This window comes from Anopheles maculipalpis, chromosome 3RL (genome assembly GCF_943734695.1).
Source record: "Anopheles maculipalpis chromosome 3RL, idAnoMacuDA_375_x, whole genome shotgun sequence".
Lineage (NCBI taxonomy): Eukaryota > Metazoa > Arthropoda > Insecta > Diptera > Culicidae > Anopheles > Anopheles maculipalpis.
Window position 1 is genome coordinate 4319656 of NC_064872.1, and position 24837 is coordinate 4344492.

The 24837-nt window shown below is 43.8% G+C and overlaps 2 protein-coding genes across 2 annotated transcripts in view; one reads left to right on the plus strand and one right to left on the minus strand.

Annotated features, from left to right (window-relative positions):
- LOC126564216 (uncharacterized) overlaps positions 1–24837 on the minus strand; it is a 444146-nt gene that overhangs the window by 158212 nt on the left and 261097 nt on the right. The window lies entirely within an intron of this gene.
- LOC126566018 (cytochrome P450 CYP12A2-like) lies at positions 177–4599 on the plus strand. Its single transcript, XM_050223218.1, has 16 exons — positions 177–308; positions 373–619; positions 707–823; positions 892–1048; positions 1117–1232; positions 1306–1459; positions 1528–1776; positions 1845–2174; positions 2585–2726; positions 2796–3042; positions 3104–3220; positions 3296–3452; positions 3520–3635; positions 3702–3855; positions 3929–4177; positions 4243–4599. The coding sequence occupies exons 1-16, from the start codon at positions 287–289 to the stop codon at positions 4576–4578; spliced, it is 2910 nt and encodes a 969-aa protein (XP_050079175.1). The 5' UTR covers positions 177–286; the 3' UTR covers positions 4579–4599.

The following is a 24837-nucleotide window of genomic DNA, read 5'->3' on the forward strand; positions in this document are numbered from 1 at the left end:
GATCATTGTAGTGCGGAACTGTCGCTCGGGAAGCAGTCTTGTGGCTGCCGTGTGTAAATCGAGCGAAAAGGGTTGTTCAATTCTAACAGTGCGTTGTGAGGTTTTAAGCAGAATGATCGTCTCAAAAGCTCCTCTGTGGAACCATTGGTTACGATCTAGTATCGTCCCGTGTACTACAGCATCGGTCAGATTGCTTAGTGCTCAAGCTGCTGTTGATCCCGTCGATCCGGAGTGGGCGAATGCGAAGCCATACAATGAAATTCCCTCTCCAAGTATTATTCAGTTTATGAAAGGATTCGCTAAAAATGGTAACTATCTGGTGTGGATTGGCTTTGATTTACCAAACATACTGCTCAATGTTGACCTCTTTAGGACGCTACGCTGGTGTGGATCTGGTAGAGATGCATTCACGCATGTGGGAAGACTTTGGCGATATTGTGCGGTTTCGAGGAATGTTCGGCAAGAACGATGTCATCATGACGTACAGTCCGCGCGACATTGAGAAAGTGTTCCGCACCGAGGGACAATGGCCGATACGCCGTGGGTTCGACAGCTTCGCTTACTACAGACAGAAGATACGACCGGATGTCTTCAGCGAGACCGGTGGGCTAGTATCTGAGTAAGTTAGGTCTTATCACCATCTCAAAGCTAAAGGGCGGCGTGTGAAGGGAGAGTTCTTCATAAATAATGTTCTTAACACTTCAAGACACGGCGAGAAATGGCAACAAGTGCGCACGATCGTCAACCCGGTAATGATGCAGCCAAAAACTATTAAGTTATACATCGATCAGGTGGATGAAATTGCGCGAGAGTTTATGACACTGTAAGCCTATCGAGTTAAGTTTTACGCTTGGGGGAAAAGTATTTTAACAATCCCATTTTCTATTTCAGTGTTGCCGAGATGAGAGATTCGAAGAATGAGCTACCGGCAGATTTCGACCAATGGCTCAATCGGTGGGCACTAGAAACGATGGGGGTGCTTGCACTGGACACAAGATTTGGAGTCCTCAAGTCGGATCAATCGCAGGAAGCCAGACAGATCATTGGAGTATGAAGTCTAGATGCGGGATTTGAGAAAAGTGGCCGATCATTAAGCAAACTAAATAATCTTTTTAGCTTGTGAGAGATATCTTCGAACTAACGTACCATCTGGACGTGGAAATGTCGGTTTGGAAGTATTTCAGCACACCTTCCTACAGGAAGCTGATGCGTGTGTTTGATGATCTGACAAAGTAAGAAGATTGAGTGAGATGTCGCAGATAGAAGATCGCTGAATTGAGTTATCTTTTCTTGATCTCAACCTAGCTTGATCATGGCAAAGATCGACGAGGCAAAGGAACGACTCGAAAAACAACCCTCAAACTCAGCCAATCAAAGTGTGCTGGAGAAGCTGCTGAAGATCAACAAGCACGTCGCGGCGATTATGTCTCTGGACATGCTAATGGCAGGAATCGATACGGTATGACCGTAGAGCAAATTTGTGGCTTGGATGAATGTACTAAAGGCATCAACCTTGTTTCCCCGTAGACTTCCTCCGGATCGATAGGGATACTGTACTGCTTGGCTAAAAACCCAGAGAAGCAGGCAAAGCTACGCGAGGAGCTTCGCACTATCCTGCCCAAGAAGGACTCACCGCTGACCGCTGAGAACATGCACAATATGCCGTACTTGAGGGCGTGCATCAAGGAAGGACTTCGGCTTTATCAACCAGTCGCCGGGAATATGCGTGCTGCAGGTCGAGACATAGTACTGCAGGGCTATCGCGTACCAAAGGGAGTGAGTGCTTGATTCGAATCGTTCGAATTCCTCGAAGCTTTCTCGCTAAATATACTCCCATTTTCCAGACGGACATTGCCATGGGCACGGCAGTTCTGCAGCGTAGCGAGAAGTACTTCCGACGAGCAGCCGAATACCTTCCAGAACGTTGGCTATCGGAACGTCCGGCTGATGTGCCAAATGCTAAGGACTCGAACCCGTTCATCTTTCTACCGTTTGGGTTTGGCGCTCGTAGCTGTATCGGAAAACGGCTCGCCATGATGGAGATGGAAATTATTACCGCTCGCCTGGTGCGACAGTTTGACATTCGCTGGAACCATGATAACTTACGCTTTAAGTCTGCATTGATCAACATTCCCTCAAACCCGCTGCAGTTCGAGATGCGGGAGGTTGATCATTAAGGGTTAGAAATCCAGCGCCAGTATTCCTTTGACTATGTTTTTCCTTACAGGGTGATTCAAAATAAATGTGGCATTATACTCAAAATGGTCTTTCCATCGACAGGTGAAACATCTGAAGATCACTGTTCAAAATCGTGGAACTATATGCACATAACCTGCTAAGTAATTCATACACAAGCGATTCAATCAATCAATATTATTCCGAAGAATCATCCTACGTTATCTTTCATGTCATGCAATGAAATCAGATAATGCTGTTGTCGATAAACGTTATTCAGCGGTAGTGTTTGATGCTTTGCTACTTTAGTTCGACCTGTGCCTTCGTGTCTTTCAAGTGTGCAAGTGTTTTGTGAAGCATAATAATGGCTGTACGGGCTATAATTCTACGATCTTTCATCCGAAATGAGCTAATGTGCGCGAAACGGTTTCAAAGTTCGATTGCCACATCAGCAAAAGACTATATCGATCCGGAATGGGAGTCCGCCAAACCGTACAAAACCATTCCCAGCCCCAAACTGTTTACATTTGCGAAAGAATTTAAGGAGGGAGGTAATACAACAGGAGTGAGAGAGAACATGAGCATTGGTCGATGACGTATGCAAACATATTCTTTTTAAGGTCGCTATTATGAGCTCACCGGCGCCGAACTGTACGAGCGTTGGCGCGATGATTACGGTGAGTTGATACGCATCAATGGCATGTTGGGCCGACCAGACATTGTACTGACCTATCGACCGGAAGACTTTGAGAAAGTGTACCGTACGGAAGGTGTGTGGCCGATACGGAGAGCCTCCGAGACGCTCAGCTACTATCGCCAGAAGGTGCGTCCGGAAGTGTTTGGTGAGCTGAGTGGCCTCATTACAACGTAAGTAAGTCGGTATAGGATACGGTAAATTGAGGATTTTGAAAGCCTTGCCTCGTTTTAGACAAGGCGAAGAGTGGCAAAAGGTACGCACCATGGTGAATCCGGTGATGATGCAACCCAAAATCATTCGCCTGTACGTGGATCGGGTTGATGCAATTGCCCAGGAGTTTATGTCAATGTAAGATGAATGACACCGGGTAGCTTTTATCCGGGATAATGTATGTAATGTCGATTTTGAGTTTATTATAAATAGAGTGTCCAGTTTGCGTGACGAAAAAAGTGAGCTACCATCCGACTTCTATCAGTGGCTGAATCGTTGGGCTCTGGAAACTGTGGGAGTGCTTGCGTTGGACACCAGATTAGGTGTGCTTCGACCGGAACAATCAACGGAAGGCAAGACCATCATCGCAGTATGTATACGCACAGAAGATTCATAAATTTGTAAAATGAATAGTGTTGAAAAATCGAAACTTCTAGCTTGTCCGGAATATTTTTGACTTGATACACAAGTTGGAGTTTGAACCATCACTTTGGAAGTACTTCAAAACACCCACCTTTAAGCGACTGATGAAGGAGTTTGATAACTTAACGAAGTAAGCGCTCGTAGCTCGATTATCAGATTTTTTTATTGAAGAAATGTGCAACTTTTGTGTGAACAGCTTCGTCATGGCGAAAATCGATAATGCAGTACAAAAGTTTGAAAAAAACCCAACGGTCGAGGGAAATCAAAGCATCCTGGAGAAGTTGTTAAAAGTGAACAAGCAGGTTGCAGTGGTGATGGCGTACGATATGCTGATGGCCGGAATCGATACGGTATGAGCTTCGTGTGTGCGCGTTTATGTATATTTTTTTTCACTCAATTGTATCTATATTGACTTTCCGCAAGACTTCATCAAGCACCGTTGGACTGCTGTACTGTCTCGCCAAAAACCCCGACAAACAGGTCCGTCTGCGCGAAGAGCTTAGGACGATTCTTCCACGCAAGGACTCACCCCTAACACCGGAAAACATGCGCAATTTACCGTACCTAAGAGCATGCATTAAGGAAGGCCTCCGTTTGCATCAACCAACGCCAGCAAACGTGAGGAAAGTGGGTCACAATATCGTTCTTCAAGGGTATCAAATACCGAAATATGTAAGAGACCGCAACATCATACGATCAACCGTTTTGACTTTGATAAAGGGATTTAATCTTTGCAGACGGAAGTTGTGATGGCTTCATTAGCGTTGCAACGGGACGTCTCACACTTTCCCCAACCGGAAGCATTCCTGCCGGAACGCTGGCTACAGGATGGATCGGATACAGAGGCGCCGAATGCTAAGGAGGCTCATCCGTTCATCTTTTTGCCGTTCGGATTTGGAGCTCGGAGTTGCATCGGTAGACGACTGGCAATGCTAGAGATGGAGATCGTTATTGCACGGTTTGTGCGAAGCTACGAGATTGGATGGAACCATGGAAAACTCAAAATGAAGATGGAACTGGTCAACACACCGGCCATTCCACTTCACTTCGAGTTGAAGGATGTGACAGAGTAATGTCAGTGAACGATAATAGTGTTGGAGTGTATCGTTACAATTTTGGGATTGCAGATATGGCCAGGTGTAAACTACCCCCAACCAATATGATTTCAGGTTTTTTTTTATTAAAAAACATAAAAAGTACTAAAATTGGTGTCATTAAATTAGATAAATAATATACAAAGCCGAAAGCAAAAATCCAAAATTAATTCCACAACAATGTAACACCGACCAAACTCTACCGTGTACGGTTCGATTCTATCAACTCGACCACTCTGAAGGTGTTGTTTATCGACAAGGGCAAAAAACGAGATTGTGACATTGATAACACAATTTACGAACCCTACGCCGGTCGGTCGTTCGGTTTTAGAGCTAATAACTGACCGATGTTGATAGTGGCGTACCACCAGCGAAAGGTGCAACGTTTATCACAATCTCCAAGCCCCCTCCTGTACAATCTGTATGTGTACGGCCGGTACGAAAGTTTAAAGAAAAACTAGCCAGTCGTCTCTGTCTGGGAGTTGGTGAATAATTACTGAACAAATTCATTTAAATTGTGCATAATTTCTCAATTATTCAGCACACGACGGTAGCCGATGGAAATGAGCTTCCGGCTGGGCCAATCAACAGCGAAAAACTGCGGCCACACCATACACCGGTGTACGATGCATTTTTGTTGCAAGAGATGCAACTGGAATGTAAAAAAGCATACAAAAAGGGAAGGAAAATCGGCGCCTTGCATCGTCGTCGACACATTAGCATGCAAATGAGGAGGGCTGACCTGAACCGTTTCTGTTGTTTGTTGGTGATTAATTTTGAGAATAACTCAGACATTTCACATACTAGCTTGCTTGCAGGAAAGGTGTTTGGACCTGTGAAGCCTTTTTTTTTTGCGAAAAACTCTAGTGTGACTGACTTACTGCGAATGCGAATGTAGTTAAACTCGCCAGTTCAAGGATTTGTGGTGAGAAAAAAGCGCCATGGAGCTAGTGGAGTTGTTAAGCCGCTCCGGTCACGATTAGTGCTGAAAGTATGATTCTCCTTCACCTCCTGTTGCCTGTTAAAGCCATCAGCACAACGTGGCATGATTTTCACAATTTCATTAGCATCATTAATGAGCCGCCATTCGGCACCGATCGTGCACTGATGTGCACTAGTTTTGCTGCCATTGGAGTTAGTGTTCGTTCGTGTGCTGGTCAAGCCACCGGCACATAAATTCTACCACTACACGAATTATGAACCCACTGGGTTGGGACGGGTGGGTGAGCTGAATGTGTGACGCCTAATTGGAGAGAAGCTCAATGGCTGCAAAAGCCGCCCAAAACCTTTCCGACTGCGGGGTTCCATGCGGAGGAGCTTTATCGTTACTCACTCATGCTGCGTTTGTTTGATTGGTGGCTGTTTGCTGCTGATGCTCATTGCAGGCTCATTAAAGTCGTTACTGTCTGGATAATGTTGGATTATACACGTGCGAATCGTTTACTCGCCGGGCGGATCGTTTGGATCTTAAAAGGCATTGTTGCTGCCATGATGTGAGTGTGTGTGGTGGCTCGTTAAGGAAGCACCCTTCCGGGCGAATAAATAAATCGTGCGTGAAATATCATGTAAGGATCATTTACCTAGCCTCTGTGTTATGTGTTTCGAGTAAATTTAATTAATAAATTGCCAATTAGGTGGAAAGTACAGTATAGTCTTATATGATAAGTATTATTAACTTAGCGCGAAGCTAGTGATCGTGCATACGCCATTGAGCGTAAAGTCCATGTTTTTAGCAGAAGCAAATGGTGCAAAGCAATTGCACGAATCGAAGCGTGTTATCTGTGAGTTAAATAATGTTTTTATAACTCGATTCACCTTTTTTCCTTGCATAGTTTTGATATTATTGAATATAAATTAGTCGGATGTTCTCGATTTCCTTCACGACGAACAAGTCATCTGGTGGTTGTCTATTGATTTAAACCTGATGTAGTGTATAATAGACTTTACTGATCAGATTTGTTCTAGATCATGTTGGGCATTGTAAGGCATTTAGGTATCCAGTAGAACCGAAAAATTAAACATCATGAAGCACATTTATTTTCTGGACGACTCTCCATGGTGATACCTCCAAGAACAGGAAAGCAAACTCAGATGTCAAAACAACCGTCCAATCTCTCCAAACAATCAATATTAACAGCTCCATGGAGGGGACCTGGTCTGAATGTCACCAAGGACATTTAGACCAGCCTTGGTACAAGTTCAAACATCCTTTACGAGATGTAAGTGAGAGATTTGAGACTCTCAAATCAAGCTTCCCGACAAAGATTTATGGGAAAATATGGATTACGTAGTACCTAGTACTCACGGAGTACCGTACCTAGACTACCGGAGAACTAGTCAAACATCTGTCTAAGAAAGACTTGATTTGATCCGTAAAAAAAGATGTTCCGACTAAAGAGAAACGTTTTCAAGGCGATCGTCTATTGCGCAAGAGCCTCTCCAAAGGGCCCATACAATTTTAAGTGAGTTTCGAAAATTCTTCCTCAACTAGTTTACGGTAAATGGTTGACAACACGGCGTAGATCCGTCATACAAAAAAAAAAAATAAATAAAATAGTTTACGTTAAAACTGAGGGTAAGTTTGGTGCTTTGATTTTTCCTTCAGAGCCCTCCCTCTATTTGACTGAAAGACTGGATTTGGCTGAAGCTTATGAGCTTGTTAGAGACGAGAAAACCGAATAAAAAATATACGCATGAATACATTGTGATCGTGTCAGTCCATCGTCGAGCCGAGCCTGAAAAACATGTTAAGTGTAACTAACTCATTATGTTCCCGGGGGTAATCTTGTTTTCACGGCGACCAGAAAATATTGAGCCTGTGCTGTACACCATTTTTTGGGGTGTCTACCCTTTTTACCCGTGTTTCGTTCTCCCCGGAGGCCTTTTTTTTTGGTGGAAAGAACTCCATCGTCTCGATCGTCTAAGTCTGGTGCTGATGCTAATCAAAAAAACCGTTCCCTGTTCCCTCCCTGCTGTGGCGGAGGAACATCTCTCATGGTGTTGGCCGATGAAGGCCGATCGGGTCGCGCTTCTCCTTCCAAAGCACATGAAGATGAAATAAAAATAAATCTTCAAAATGAAGCGCAACCAAAACCACCTCCGAAAGCGAACAGCATTCCCGTGGTGCATGCGAATGAAGGGCGACCGAGTTGTATGTTACTTTTTCTCTCTCTTTTTGGGGAGTTAATTTGGAAACTTTAAATTATCTCATTATGGGTGATTTCTGTTTCGTGGAAAAAAGTGTACGCACAGACACACCGGGAGATCGGAGCGTTGGGATGGGTATGGACGTGATGGGTTCCATTCGTGAGGCCGCCATTATCATTCAGCTGTCCCTCCATTTTCCTGAATCTTGCTTCGAGCCTTTCTTGGGCTTGGGGACCCTCCCCCCACTACCACCCCGAAATGATCGTGGAGATGATGATGCTCAGACTTGCAGGGTAGGAGAAGTGGTTCGATTCCGTCCATGTTTGATTCGCCCGTCCGCTGAATTGCTTAATGGTGGTTGCAGTTGATTCGAGAGATTTGACTAATTTACTTTGGCACGCAGCTTTCCATGCGAGGACAAAATTGACACATTACCTGTACTGTTTTGTTGCAGCTCAGAGAGTGGAAAGTCTTTGATTTGCGGGAGGATTTTGTTGCTGGTACTAATCAGCCTAGCAATCTTCAAATTAACAGGCATTATCATACAAATGGATGCTTTGCAATCGTATCGCAATCGAAAATGATACTCATTTAGTGTCGTTGAGGCTGTTGTGACTCATTGGAAAGATATGTCTGACGAAGTCACGGCGGGTCCGTTCCCATGCAAATTGGGGTAAGAAATTGAACCTCGCCTGTTTCGGGGAAAAGTTCACCCGCAACTGATTGATTTGTGCTACGAAATATGAAACTCAATCGACACTCAATAGAGAGGATCGATGGTGTACGCCACCGAGTCGCCAAGACCTCATTCCCATCGAAGTGATCACCAACACCCGGGGGACAGACACATGCGGGACACGAAACTATTTTCGGTAGGAATTCAAATTTCAAGCTCGGTAGCTGTTGTGCGTCTCGTGTTACTGGCGATTTAACATTCAGACGGCCCTGGTTCAGGATATCCCGGGCCAGCCCAAACGTTCAGCTTCCGTGTTGAGTGAGCGAATGTCTGACAGAAGCGTCACGCGAAAGGCGAAAGGATCACGAACGTGTACGGGAGAGACATACAGTATCAAATGCAGCCTTGCTGAAGTTGATCATCTTCATCACGCCGCGTCGTGAAATGGGAAAGAAAACAAAAAAAACAGCAAAGCTAAAGACACCGGAGTCGTGATAAATGATTCGTCTCCGTCGTTTCTTTCGCGACCGGCAAGGATCGAGCGATGAGAAGGAGCGCTGCTTTTTCTTTGGCTTTATTTTGGTGGCTGATTATCAAAAATAACACATTAGTTCCCGTTTTTATTTCAATTTAGCGTGCCCAGCCTCATCATCCACTGTATCAGGGTTGAAAAAAGAAAAAGGTTTGCGGAAAGGCGAAGGTTTGCAGCACGGCCCATGCATTTGGTCGGTTGGAGTGCGTGAAGATATAAATATTTCATGGATTATGGAGATTTAAAACGGTTTCTCGCAAAACGAAACGCAGCAGCACGGCAGTTCGTTGCGACGGCCGGCCACGGAAACCGCGTGCATAGAAATGGGAAGTCCCACTTACCAAGGTGACCCGTTTTTCTACTTTGATTTTGAAACCATAACAGCGATCTGAAAAACAAAAGGAAAAGAACACTCAAAAATACATCGAAAAACTGCCACTGAATTATTTTGTCCGCAGCTTTGGACGGAGATCGTTTGTTGGTCGTGGCCCCGGTGTTGAGGAATGAGCATGAAAAGTGGACGAAGAGGAAGCTATCCTGTCACGTTTGTAATTGGCGGCCATTTTTACCTGGGACCTCCGGGTTCCGGGTTTGCTGCGGTGCTGATAGCGAAGGACTGAAAAATAACTCTGATGATCATTGCATTTTCTGTGTTCTGCTGTGTTTTTTTTTTTTGATCAAATTGTTCTGGAAAATGGAGCTAGCCACTTGGGCAACATAATTTTTCATGCCTTTTTTTGGCATTGTTTCGCTTCGTCCCCCCTTCTTTTTTGTAATAAAAAAATTCCCTTTTCGTTATTTTTAAATTATTTATATCACATTTTTTGTTCCTGTTTTTGTCTCAAGAGCAGCAGCAACAGCAAAATAAATGTGAAAACATAAATAAAAAATCCGAAAGGCACAGTCAAGCCTGGTCGATTAGAATGATTGAAACCGTTTCCTTCCGAAACAGAAAGCAATATAATTTTTTGTTGTTCTGTTTTCGCTTTTTTTTGTAACACGATTATTTTTTTATCCAATTTCTAGACCTTCTGATACACCCGGGACCGACCCTGCAGCTCCAGGTCCATATTGATAACCCTATTGCTATGCTTTATTAGCAAAGTTTTTGGGGCGAGTAATAAAGTTTATGATCGCGAATAAAACAAATAACAAGTTGGTAGCAAACTCACCTGGGCAGCATTTTTGGAGCTTCGGTAAGGCAGACGTCGAAAAGCCGTGCTCAGCAATAAATGCTAACGCGATCCAATGATGATGATGAGCTTCCAGCCAGCCAGTCGGCAGGCGTTTGGGAAGGATAATTTTATTGAACTGTCGGTGAGCGTTTTGCGTTTCGGCGAAACCGAAAAGCCCCATACACCCCAAAAATCAACAAAACAATCCGTGACGCTTCGAATGATGGGTCATAAATTATGAACAAATTTTACGAAATAAAGCATCAGGGGAATGCTTTATGCTGCCGCCGAAAGTTAAGAATCATCCAGCCAGCCAGACGAAGGAGACGCATGGGACGTTGGGCCTGTGAGGGAAATTAACATGTTTCGCTTTCCGTTCGGCGGGCAGGATCCGAAAAGCGTTTTGCAGTGTTCAAGTGTTGTTGTTGATGCGCTTGACACACTACCGCTACTGCTCGGCAGGAGGGCTTGGACATTAATTTTTGCTTTCTTTCTACGATTTGGCTATAAAAATACTTAATGAATCAGACAGGTTCATTTTGTGGAAGAAAACGAAAGGAAAGTGCCATCCGTTTCTTGACAAACGACAGGGAAATTGATTATTTCTGCAGTCGTAAAATGGTTTGAACGAACGGAATATTGGATGGAGGTTTGTTTGGTCTATAATAGATTGGTACGTTCGCTTGAGTATTGGAAAAGGTTTCTAATTGATGTTGGAGTAATGAGATCTTTATTAATCAGCGTTTCATTGCACTCAGCAAATAGTGTACTTGTTGCGTTGCTTTTAATGAGCTTCTTTACTTGAAGACAATCGGTAATCACTAATCGAAATCACTAAATAACAATTATTTGGTAAAATGGTGTTTATTACAATTGATATAAACCACCTACTAAACCTCTTACGAGGCTTGCTGACACCACGTAGTTTGATAGTAGGTCCTCTCCATCGACGCTGTCGCTCATACACTTTATGACTCCTTCCCGTTGTCACGATTCTTGAGGACTTCAAGGGTATCAAGGGTACCTCGAAAAGCACAACACTTTCGATTAATTAATTTCATAAAGCTCCTACCCTAAGTCAGAAATCGTCTTCGATCGATTGTAATGATCATCATTAGCATCAATTTTTAATGTTGCAGAATCAATCAGGCAGGTCAGGAAATAATTTTAAAACACATTTTTCTAGCTCGAACGCAACAAATTACTCTTCTACGATACGATCGATCCTATCAGCTTCCCTTTCGCTGGACTTTTTTTTATAATACATCCGCCCAAAACCGCTTACATTCTTAACAGAACGATCAGAAAATCATCCATGTCTTCTTCTCCTTTGTAGAGCCTTTTTCTTCCTCTTCGAAGCGAACTGAATCTCCCTCGCTTCGTGCAACGTACATTTTGATGGATCGAGGATAATTTAATTGATTTATTAGCGTCGACCCGGGAGACCATGTTAACAGAGCACACTCAACCGAACGATGGGGGATAGGACCCCGCAGGGAATACGGGGAATTAGGTGGTATGTAGAGAAGGGAAAACAATCACAACACAAAACGCAATTACGTTGTTAATAACTGGATGGATAATTTATAAAAACAACTACATCATTTCTTAATTTTCGTTCATTTTGTAGAGGGCTTTTTGCTGCTATTTTTTTCTTCTCTTGATGGGCTTGGTTTCGTGTTGATCGTGTATTTTTTCTCTACTTGCCTGCCTGGAATGGCGGGAGGGAGGATTTCCCATTTTCGATGTTTGTGGTGGGTGCGGTCAAAAGGAGGTTCGTAGGCTTGAAGACATCGGAACTGGCAGAGGCCCTGCCAGCATCCATCAGCCAATGTTCTACTAGCAGAGGGCTACGGGAAGTGTGATTAATGATGCTGAAATTATATGTTCTTAATGGAAGAGTGTGTGTGTATGTGAGAGCGAGAGAGAGAGAGAGAGAGAGAGAGAGAGAAAGAGCAAGAGAGAAGCAGGAGTATGATCAACATGCTACGCAGATGGTGATCTTAGGGCGAAATGCTGGTAAAATTGTTCAACCAAGTAGTAGAACGATTTTTATTACATATATTATAACAAAAATTGTTAAACTTTCGTCAAGATTGAGTGATATATTTTCTTCTTAATTTTTTCCTATTTTCCTACTTATATTTAAGTTAAGTAGATTGTTACTTCTTGTTTCACATCGATTTTACTATCTTTTAATATGGTGTTTTCCTTTTTCATCCTATTTCTTGCAAATCTTATTTTCAACGATTTATTTTTGCTTTATGCTGTTTATGAGCTACTATTTAGTGAATTGTTTGAATTTATTACATGGTTTCATGTTTCTTCTCAATGTTAGTTAATGTTTTTAAAATGTTCGACGGATCATCATAGAAAACTATTCAAGCTTTCTATGAATAATAGCCTGAGAAGTATTCAACCCATTGTGAATTTATTTTATAATCCCTGCTATCAATATTCTAATCCCTTTCCTAAGGCTATTCTTACCCATAGAAATAGCGTGGCCTCACTACAAAGCTCAAAGCTTAATAATTTTTCATCGTTATAACAATTTCTTCCCAACGAAGGGATGCCCAGCAAAAGAAGGAGAAACGATTGGATCCGACCATCCGTTTCAATTTTCGGCCGCCGGAAAAATCCGTCCCCAATTGACTAATATTCTTTATTCGCTTTATTTTCTCATTTCTGACCTCCAATCTTCGGTTTGGGAAAAAAAGCCTATCAAACATTTCTGTTTGGTCATGTTCATTATGCTCTGCACCAATCGAATCATTACTTGCTGGGGGCCGCTCGCGGGGGTTCATTATCCGTTTGGGTGTTTTTCGTCCAGTCCAGCGGGTGGTTCGTTATCAGCGGGTGGTTCACGGGCGGGTCTCAATTCGTGAACTCGTGGACGCATTCGTATCATTAGCTTATGTTCCTTGCCGATGGCCGATGGCTGCCTGGTATGTGCTCTCGCCCACGTTCCGCCTGGCTACGCCACGAAGCGGCAACTCCACGGCAGGGAGCCAAAACGGAGCGAAAATTGAATAAGCTCACAAGTGGAGCTTATGCTTTTTTGTGCTGTTGATGTATCCTTTTCCATTTACATATTCATAAATTTAAAATAATAATGATATTCTCATTTATTATTAAATTTAACCCAATCGCATTGCCGGATCGTGGCACGATGCGGGGCAGCCAGATCGTTTACTAGTTTATGCTCTGCTCATTGGATGGTTTCTCCTTGCTTTTATTAGTCCATCGCGGACAAAACGAGGAAACCTGAACATTGTTTTCCTGTCCATTCGAGATAAACTATCGGCGTTGATGGTTGGGATGATCGCCTACAACCCGCCTCAGCCAGTCTTGCGAGGGAAAATATATTTTTCAACCGTAATCGATTTTTTGTCGTTTGTTCGTTTCGAAACGATCGTAAACACCCGCATATCGTATCGCTGTTGGAGCGGGTCGAAGATAACAGTTTTAAAACAGTCGAAAGGTTCCCGAAAGGTGCTGCGGAGATGATGCTGAAACAATATCATAAAAAAAAAAAACATCGCCCCGAAACGCATCGTCATCGATACGGGGAGTGATTGTGCATAATTCGCTCTCTCGTTTCGATCGCGTGCATGCACAAACCCTCCAGGCGAGGCTGATAACGATGTGACCATTGGGGTCCCATCAAACCAGCGGGTGATCGAAGCCGGGGCCAGAAGTTATAGTTTTGCTGAATTAATTCGATTTTTCCCGATCACCAATCGCGGCGCACTGCACGGGGTAAACTAGCGATCGAATCGTTCCGTCGATCGATCTCGTTCGATTGGTTCGGTGAGATAGGGCGCTTCAACGGAGATTCTATAAATGGAACTCCCTCTCGTGCCCCGGAAGCTTCTCATTAGGGCAGGATTAGGGGTGGAGGGGGGGGTGGCCTGCTCGAAAAGCATGATGGCAGGAATGGAAATAAACGAGGAACACGCCGGTCTGCGCCATTCGCTATCAGGATCGATGAGCTGTGGAAAGCCACGCAAAACATGCCACATGGTTCGATTGTAATTTATTTTCCCTTCGGTGCTGTATCGTGCTCCGCGAATCGGCAGGAGGTTGTTGCTCAATCGCCGGAACGAGCGCATACACCGATGCACACACACAAGTTGCAAGTGGTGTGCAGAGAGTTCTGCGTTTCGATTAATGAATTCATTACAGCAACCCGCTGTGCGTACCGTTGAGTTTCGATGAGACCTCGAGGATCGGTGTAAGTGGATTCGATCAGCAAAGGCTTAAATTATCGATGTGTTTTTCTACGCGTTGACATTATTTGAACGAAAGGAGTGTATAGGGTTGTAGAATGGTGTTAAATGATGGTTAAACGAGGATAAATGTGGTGAAAACTGTCATTAAAATCAGTTACGCTGCGTTCGATTGCTGCAGAGTCACTTGTCATACCTTTCATTCGAAGACGAGTGTTGGTGTCCTCTTCCGGTCCGGTGTCCGGTGCTTCTGTCGCCTCTGTCAACGATGCATCCCCTGATTAAACAGGTGCCCCTATAGTGATTCAGAATCCAAACAATTGGAGTAAGTATCAAGCAAACGGATACAATCTATCTTCGGCTTCAAGACAATCGACGGGTAAGACGTGTTTACATGTAGAAATGTTGGAGAAACTTCCTCTCTTTTTGGAAGATTTGGAGTGAAGAATCCCAGTATTCGCACAGCAAGACCGGAGCATCAAATCCCATACGGATCTTGGTAGGCATGACCTAACAGGTCACTTAGCCAAGAAGGAGAAGACGAGGAACATCAAAGTCAACAAGTGCAGTTTGCACAAATGTTTCCATGAAAGGATCTTTTCAGGATTGCAGAAATCGGTACTGCGGTAGCACACAAGTGAAGGATTGCTTTCAAATATCGCTTGCTGGACTTAAAACTGACCTGTCTGGACTAGATATTCTATACTGGGTGTAGCAATTATTACAGAATAAATGGTCGGAATATTTCAAATGCTGTTCCCAATCAGAACAGAGTTAATCCGTTTCCCAAAGTTCAGTTAAAGAATAATTTATATTATCACAAGGTGTCTTTAAAGAAACAGAACGCATCGTACCTATGCTATTTAATCGCCCATCGTCACATAATCCACTGAATCACTGATTTTCGCTAATGGGCCTTTTGAGGGGTTTCATAAACCATTTTTATTGCTTTTTGGCTGGAAGCATGACCAGTTGCTGGCCATAATACATTTCGCAAGAATATTTATTCAATACAAAATCTGCTCGGCCAAAAACCGCTACAACACATCATCGCCTTCCTGTTGATTGCTTTTGATTGGAAATTGGAAGCCACTCGAGGCCCGAGTGGTTGGAGCGAACCGAACCGTCCCGTCTAATAATCGAAGAAGGAAAAGCTGTTGTGTGTGCTGTGCTGTCCGATGAAAAATATGTGTACAGCCATGTTGCTTTTTTTCGTCATTCCTTCCCTCCCTTGTCTGCCTCTGTCTCGTGTCGTACGTTAATTCTTTGGATAATTTTATTAAATATCAACCCCTCCCGTCCGTCCCGTTTTTTTTCCACCGTCGATGTCTTGCTCGAGCTCGCTCTTGGCGTGGCTCCCCTTGTTCGGTGAAGATCATTTTTATGCAAAAGTCATTCAACCGCGCACAACAGGTAGCCAGGTTATTTGTTATGTTCCTCGAATTTCGTGGAAACGTGTGGCGCACCCCGCGCGTGTGTGTGTGTGTATGCTGGACAGGATGGATGGGGTCCCTGGAAGCTGGAAGCTGGTTTGTGGTCTCTATATTAAATCCTCCATTTTGAATACAATCAGCTCCTGCTTCTGCCCAACCAGCCCTGGCTGCGTTTCGCGGCGACAAAGCGTGGTGGTAGAGTTCCCTTTTTCGGAACGATAAATCCGGTCCACGGTAACGAAGTCGTTCCAATGAGAGGACGACAAACGAACACGGCCACAACGAAGACTACGAACATGACGACGACGACGACGACGACGACAACAACGATATAGCTGTCCGGGAATTAAGACCATTAAGGCAAAATTTATATTAATATCATCCCATCTCGGTTAATTAATGGTGCGCGTTGGTTCGCTCGGTTCAGTCAGAAGTTTAGTGTTTTCTTTCGCATCTTTTTTGTTACCTTCACCAGAAAACCGAACCTCCATACGATCGCACATGTCACATGTGCGTTCCGTTTCTTCGGCTGCGCTGTTGTTACTTTCGAACCGCAGCACTAAGTTCTTACTTGCTCCGAAGCATATCCAAAATCCCATTTTGGTGGTTCGCGATCGCGTTTATTCTTGCCGGTTTGGCATGACCGAACCGATACCAAAATGCAACCCCCCCTCCCCCCTTTTTTTCACGGCATTATCTGGGAGACTTTTCGGAGACAAATGGCAGCAAGTAGCGAACGGACAGCCGAACTGATAAAAACGATTTTTTTGCTGCTTTGCGCACACAACTCACCTGCCAGGGGGATGATGATCGGTCGGGGCTTTTTATGGCTTAAAAGTGGACGACTACAAACGCACCGAATGAAATAATCAAACCTGCGAAACGATACGAAATGGGCACGCACGTAAGTAGTGGAACGGCTTTTTTGGGCCAGGAATTGGGGAATAAATGCGATAAATTGGAGTTACTTTGGAGGGTTTTTTTTTTTTTTGGTTTGGAACGGCTGTCTTGTAGTGTGTTGATTGCTCGGTTCTTAATCGTATTCTTATTTGAACATGTTTCTAGGAGAATGGTAGAAACCGAAGAATAATGTTTTCGGTAATAATATTTCGAAATGAAACTGTGATTAGCCATTTTCCACGTATTCAGCCTAAGGTCTCTTCAAATTTTTAAATCGGCCTTTGATTAAGTTTATTTTCTCAACTTTACTTCCTGGAAATTCTCAAAAAAGTTCATGTTTCATAACTTATTTGCTAAAAGCATCAGTTGCTTTAGGATTTACATCATGATAGAAATCTCTTTATGTTTCTATAATTAATTTTGAGGATGTCTTATTGTCTACTTTTATTTGAATTAATAATTTCTGAGTTCTGATGTTCAGTTTATTCGTTAGGCAAGGATTTAGAGAGTTGCAGAAAATTTCAGAATCATTCTCTTTGGTAATTTGGTAACTTTGGTAGCCAAGTTTATTTGGCCGAAAAAATTAAACATTTATTTTTTTACAAGTATCTCCTTTAGCTAACAATTTTTCAAAATAAATTATACAAATTATAAAATAACAACACAGACAGTCAATTGTTCATACCTAAATTTGGACCTTTTTTTAAACGATTTACCTAGCAAGCGAATAAAATGCTTCATCATTCATTCACCTTCTGTAATTAATTTCTTCCACGGAACATCTTCTTAAGCATCCCCAATAAGCCTCATTTTTCTTTCCACAAAAAGCTTCTTTTGCATGGTGCCGCTTTAACATGGCCGTTCCCTGTGCACCGGGAAATGAGTCCGTAATGAGCATTCCATCCCATTCCGGGCAGGATTAACTCATGATGCGATCCGCATTAAGTGGTAACTAAACTTCAGCGAACGGTTCGGATCCTCAGCTCACGGAAATAACATTTCCACTAGTCAGTACATTAATTTGGCTATGGATCTTTCGGACCAGAAGAAGAATTTATACCCCGAAAGCTAAAAGACAGCATCTCTAGCAGCTTTCATCTCACAGGCAAATGGCGGCATCCCTTTGGTGGATGCCGGATTGTAGGATTTCGGGGTAAAAGAAAAGTTGGAAAATAAATTCCCGATTATCGTCTTTTGATTGGTCCAGCGTGCCTTTCGGTACCATCTAGCTGCACTTTATGACCACCCAAACCAAAAACCCTGCCAGCCCTGTCTTGGTTAAATGTTTAAGGTTCGAAAAATGCACTTTAATGATTCCATCCATAACCCTCCCACCCCACGTACACTGTGTCCACTGGTTGTGGACGGCTCGATTACCACCGGTGTGGGGGACGACTTTTGAAAATACTTTCTCATTCCCTTTGGTAGATTTGAATTTATAATTCAACAAAACATAACCTACGGGCGAGAATGCTGTAGCGACGTTCTTCCGCCAGCCATCGTTGGCGATCCAAGAGGACGTGGTCTTTTCTCGCGACCGTGTTCTCGTATTCGTTCGCTTCGCGTTCGTTATCTAAAATGAGAATGAAAATAAATTTGATAATTTATGAAAATACATTAAGACCTTCAACGCTGGACGCCGTGCTGGCCAGCGATTGGGCTGCGAAAGGGAGAATAAGAGAACACGGGAGACAAAAAAGCGCGTGTCGATCTGCGCCCGATCCCTGCACGCTGTCCAATGTATAAACTCTTTATTTTAAACGACCAAAGTTCGGTGTTGCTGCTTATGGGGGGAAGAGACAAGAGGTTTTGCTGCGCGACGAAATAAAGCTACCAATCTTTGTGTCCCCGTCACAGCTCCACTTGGAGCCGCCATTTTCAACTCCCGCATCCAACATTTGGAGTTAATTTTCGAAGGCCCTCGATGCTCTAGCGCTTGTTTTATGTTTATCTTCTTCTTCGGAATCCATCTCACCTCACCACAGCGAGTCGAGTAATAAAGTAACATCGCGAACGCGCTTAGAGACAGCCAGAGCCCGTCAGCAAGGGTCAGCTGAATAAATGGGAAAGAATCCACGGGGGGAAAAAACATCATCCCGTTGTAGACGCATAAATTGGAAGTCGACGGATCTTGGGAATGGAGGTTTTTTTCCAACCCGGGGAAAGAATGTCCATGACCAATGAGAATAGTAAACTCACCATGATAGCTACGATCACGACGATCATATACGAAGATGGCGGCAGGCTAGATGGCTGCTAATCCCTCAGCCCAAAGTTTCCACCTCCGTGCAGGCTTATGTTTCGTGTAGTCTCTTGTGTTTTCTTCCAAAAAATGACGAACTTTACGACCTCATTAGTCTCAGAAGAACACACAGGCGAGAGGTCGCTGGAGAAAACTCCTTGAGCGCAACTCCTAACAAAACAACCGTCCTCAGGCATTATGACCTCACAGTGGAGTTGTGCGTGCAGCAGGCTGGTCTCCTGCTGGTGCTTCATCCTGAATATCTTCGAGGCCTAGACAGAAAATATCAAATTTCCAGAAACAATTTAATCACCATCTGTAGGGGTTGGAATTGAAAAATCTCACCCCTAATTAGATGGGAATAAATTAAGCGAATGGTTCTCAACCTGTGTGTTGCTGTGTTTTGGCATAGAGAGAGAGAGAGAGAGAGAGAGAGAGAGAAGCGAGCTGGAGAAGAACAAAAACTGCTGCTGGCCATATTACGTTGATTTGTGGAACGATACTCAATCGCGATCACGATTAGTGTTTGTAGGGTTCCCTTTGCTTTGGTGAGCAGTAGGGAAGGGTAGATGAGGAAGCGAGAAGGAAAGGTTAGTATAGCGTAGCAAATGGGGCTCATAATCGGGGTGGAAGTTTACATCATTATCGATCGTTGGGTGAAACATCCTTTCTGGCAATTTTCCCCCTAGGCGAGGTGATTTGGAGCTATTTCGTAAACTTGCTGATGGGTCAAGGTGATTAAGAGAAATGAGGATTAGGGAGAATTTGATGATGAAACTAGAGTCTTGTATTAAATTCCTTTATGAAAAGAATTTGTCTAAAAGGATGCTTTCATTGACATTGAGAGCTCTAAGAGACTGAAAAGGTGGTCACCGTTAGCGCTCCATTTATAAAGTACTTTTAAAGTTTAGAGCAATATTCGGAAATGACATCATCAAAGTTACTAAAACCGATCAGAGGTTCAAGTAAACATTTGACACGGTCTTTTGTCGTCGTCTGCGAATCCAACATCGTCGGTCTTTTTGGTGGACGCATCAACGTCATCACTCTAATTTAGCTTATGCTTAACCTTTCAAGCCTTATCTGTTCGCGTGGATGTCCTGTAAAGACTTCAAAAAGCTAGGGGTTGGGAGACATTCTCATGAGATGACTATCGAAAGGTCTAGCAAGTTTAAGCCCCTTAAACAACCACCTTTTTTTCCTGGCACACTACGAAGAGGATATCTTAGTCTCAGTCTCAGAGGCGTACGTGAGAACAGGTGTTTGAGTGGAGATGTTGCTTTAGACCTTCATATGACTAGAGATAGAAGAAACCCTACCGCGTATCTCAACATCTCCGTTGTAGTCGTTACTGAATTAAAAAAGAAGTAACGATTTCTAGAAATGCCTCGCTGTGACTCTGTAACATGTTCTTCTCAAAAGATGTCGTGCTTCTTTTTCGTCCTGTAGTCTTTTGAAACCGGCTTAAAACTTCTTTGAAAAAGTATCCTCGTAAAATTTTACAGCTTCAAAACCTCTCCCAAACCATTGAAACATCTCTAGATTGGCAGAAGCAACACCACACCGCGCACGAAAACAAATTATAATGTCGTTCTGCTGCTTCTGCTGCGAGTTCCAAGCCCCAAAACGGCCCAAACAGCGTCCGTCCAGGCACGGTTGCGTTTTTGTGCGTCCGATTTTCCGTTACGCTTTTTTCACAATCACAAAAATGAGGTAGAAGAAGGCGCGCCCTCCGAAAGCTCCGTTCGGCCATTATTTGCGGTCGCGTTTAATGCTCGGTCGATACGCGCGGATGCGGTTTTCTTTTTTGTGTTAGTAGGAAGAATCTGGTTTTCTTGTGTCCACCGAAAAGACTGAATGTGCGCGCAATCAGAACCAATTTCGGGCGACTGGCAAAGCGACTTGTTTTCGTTCTTCTGCCTTCCTTCTTAATGATTTTCTGTTTTCTTTTGCGTTTTTGCTTTTTTTTTTGGCACGCAAGTTGATCTTGGTTCAATTCTTTGGCAAGCAACCATATTTTCGATTCCGGTTTTTAGCGGACTGTGCTTCAGGGTTCCATTTCAATCAAGCCTCGGGGCAGGGATTGTATTATCTGGCCGTTTTTGTTTGGCTTTGCTTGCTTGCTTTTATTTGCAGATGCTTCAGCACAAGAGTTTGTGCTGTGGCAGCGGCAGTTCTAAGCGATTTCTCGGATGGCCGTGTAGAATTGAATTTAAATTAAGCTCTTAAAAGGAGACGCACGGGGCATCGCATGAACGGATGCTATTTTGAGCGTGTTTGTGTGCCCGGCACGTGTTTTGCTGTGGATGGAGATGGATTTTTGAAAATTGGAAGATGTGTTACTTTGCGTTCTCCCGGGGAACCAATTTCAGAGTTACGAATTTCGAATATGTGTCCGTCTAGAGCATAATTAGGAGCAACTCGAACAACAGCTGGTCGTGCCTGCGGTGACGAAATGTGTTGCATTACCACTAAATTATAGTAATGGTAAGGTAAATTGGATTTGATGGATGATTCTCTAGATAGAACCCACATACTTAAATTCAATGACGTTGCAATCATATCAAACTACAATATCATGTCAGCTATTTACATAGGCATATGAGTTGACTCTCAAAAACTTAACTAAAGAACATATAACTTTGAATCAGAATTGTTATATGTGCAAGCCCATATTTGGCTCGTACTGAGCAGACTCCCAGCGAAAACCCGTACCTACACACTGACAAGGAGCAAAACCAACAATTTCGAGGGAGCACCCTGGTGCGCGCGCATTCGTCCAAAAGCAACATAACGCCCAAAGAACACCCGAAAGCCCACCAAAATCAACTCTCGATATGTGTGTGTGTGTTTGGCGTGGTACATAAAAATCATGGCGGCAGCGAGATGCGCAGTCAAAGAGGTCTGCTGTGGCTGATGGCTTTGTTTCTATGGTAGCATTAGCAGCGCGCATTAGAAACGATGATGATGATGATGAGGGTGATGATGAGGTTGATGAGAAAACCGACAAGCTGCGGAGACAAAGAAAGAGCGATAGAGAGAAAAAGAATGGAGTGCATTAGAAGGCAGAAAGAAGCACAAAATCGAGGAGGAGCATCAGGTTTTTTGGGCCTGTTCTGGAGAAGGAGTTTTGTGTGCCTTTGCCTTTGGATGTGTTTTTGCTTTTCGGAGTCTCTTTTTCTTCGTCTTGCTGTTTTCTTGCTGTAGTGTGTGGTTTTCTATTAAAAATCCCGCTTTAGTAGAACTTTTCCGATTACGAAATCGGTTTGCTTTTGGGAGTTTCGGGTTTTTCTTTCCTTCGTTAATGAAAGGAACCAAGCGCTACGAGCAGCGACGGTGCAGATGGTTAAAAATGATGATGATGAGGCTGTGTGGTAATGACAGCTTCTTTACGTCGTCGTGTCCAATCGAGATGAAGCTTGGGAAATTCGAGACCCAACAAAACACACACGCACTACACGTCATAAACTACAGCCGTGGGACGGAATCGTGCAATAGCAAAAGGAAATGGACTTCCTGCACCGGCTTTTGTTAGGCCATTTTTATTGCCAACCGCGTTCATCTTGCTCTTGTGACATCATTTGGGCATCGGTATTTGCCCAAAAAAAAAAAACGCCTTTAAGCTAGTCGTAATTCTTGTGGCGCCCGTGGCCAGCCGGTGTACTCGGTTATTAAAGCCTAGCCGATCGGAGCGGCCTAGCACTTGATCGATCGGAACTGATAGAGCAAGAAAGAGAGAGAGAGAGAGAGAACACAAGACTTTTATTCTACCAATTTCAGTTTGTGGTGTTTCCCACAGGTTTCACATCTGGTCGATTTCCTTGGTGCTGCAGCAAAGCAGCACGGTGCATGGGAAACACCGGACCCAAGCGCTTGATCGAATCGAAACGATAAATTTGTCGCTGTTTTAAAACATTTTCCAATAATTTATGCTTATGCTTATTGCCGGCTAGTAAGCCCAACCACGGAGCGGGTCGAATGGCGCCAGGGTCAAAGGTGCTCATTGTTGCCCCTTACACGGTACGCCGCGAGGACTGGTAATGCGTCAAAATGGCCACAGAAAAGCACTAAATAACGTTGTAGACCTTTCCTCTCCGGCTTGGTTTGGTTCGTTTCATTTTTGGAGTCAGTTTTCATCGGTCGTTTCGGTACGATATGGATGAAACGAACCACGACGAGTAATTTATGCTTTTGAACAGTTCTATCAACATACTGCTGTTGAAGGAATCGATTGTGGGATCAGGTTGCCTTGCTTTTCATTACTAACAAGCGAGCAAGTTTGTTGAGTGATCAAATTTGAATTTCAATGTGTGAATGCAATTTAGTTTTCTTGTAGCTTTTCCGAATTTTCAACCTCACAACTCTACATAATAATACGATCAGGTCGAGTAATTCAAATAGCTTATTTTCCTCACAAATAATTGTGTGCAATCCACACCAAACATTGTATCAACTTTCTTCAAATCTCGTTTGGCTTAGCTCATTCAAATCGTCCCGCTAATAAGGGTGACCCGTCGTATCCGTTCCGCTTGCTTGCAATCACAGTGTCACATACACTACAACGACATTGTATTGAAGGGAGAAAAGCAGGGGGCGCGTGAAGAAGGTCGACCCATTCGACCAGGTCGCCAACATAATAATAGTTTTCGCTCCATTAGCGAGACCACCCTCGGGGTGGGGGTATTGAAAGGCCTAGGGACTAACATTATTAATTCATCCCGACCAATCCCTGACTGGCAACGCGCATACCGGAACCGGAATGGCGGCTGACGGATGATGGATTGACTGGTTCGTCGTGTTTGACAGTAGCGCTTAAAGTTGGAGTGCACACTCGCATACGCGCATTCGGCCTGCAAACTAATTCCTTGCTAGAGAGCTTCATCAACTGGAACGAAACACACACTCACACGGAATAGTGGCAGCAAAAGCCAGCCAACGTATAAGAGGAACATAAATCAGCACCGCTACCGTGCGCTTCCATTGCGCACCAGCTCCCTTCACTACGGTTTCGCCTCATTAAGTACGCACCATTATCGCAAACAATCGATGAAGAATCGCGGTCACGTGAGTGTTGTTTGTAAACGACCCCTCAGCCCCATCTATCGGTCATCGAAAAAAGGGGTTTGTCGTTTGAATTGATTCCATAGGTATGAAAAGTGGCCATTGAAATGGGGGGGGAAAGGTTTGTGTGTATCGTAATGGATCCGAGATTGATCATTAAAAACTGCCAGATATGATTGAGTCCTAGGCTTTTTGGAGTGGGTCGACAGTAAAGAGAACCCCTCTCGATCGAAGGATGGGCAATGTGTGGTGGCTTTTATCTAAAGCAGCAGTTTGCTAAAAAGTAGTAAAAATTATGACTTTTCGGATAGATTGTTATGACTGCAGGCCACGTTTCCCTCTCGGCTCGGCATCACTGCTCCATCCAGTGCGACCAGGCCGCAAGAGGGCATAAATAAATAAGTTTTGTAGTTTGAGAAGTATTTTATGGCTTCATTTCAATACCTCAACCTCGACGATTTTAATGGCGCAATATAGTGGTTGCTGTCCAGCTGAGTGAAAGCATGCTAGTCGCCTTGGTTTGCCCTGTAATCGTTGGACGGGCGCTTTCGATTGCATTAGAGAAAATTGCTTTTTTTTACGCTCCTACTCCGCTGTGCAACCGCTACTATTACCGAACTTGGAAGGAATTGCCGAGCCGGAATTGAGGACGCATTCGCAGTGAATGGCGCTTGACCTTACCGGGGACCGTTCGATCCCGGATCCCCGGATCGCCGATGGTGTTTCGTTTTTTTAGTACCCCATTAAATAGCCAAGCCAAGCCAGTCAGGGAATATTCAGCCGGAATTGTTTTATGTTCGTTTTATGGTAATTATGGAATCGATGTTTTTACTCAAATTATTA

What these genes read in the sequence shown, in the direction of transcription:
- LOC126566018 (XM_050223218.1), top strand. Translation starts at nt 287, where the DNA reads ATGAAAGGATTCGCTAAAAATG. An exon ending in GTGTTTGATGATCTGACAAA is followed by an intron (nt 1,233 to 1,305) that starts GTAAGAAGATTG and finishes ATCTCAACCTAG; the next exon opens with CTTGATCATGGCAAAGATCG. An exon ending in TAATGGCAGGAATCGATACG is followed by an intron (nt 1,460 to 1,527) that starts GTATGACCGTAG and finishes GTTTCCCCGTAG; the next exon opens with ACTTCCTCCGGATCGATAGG.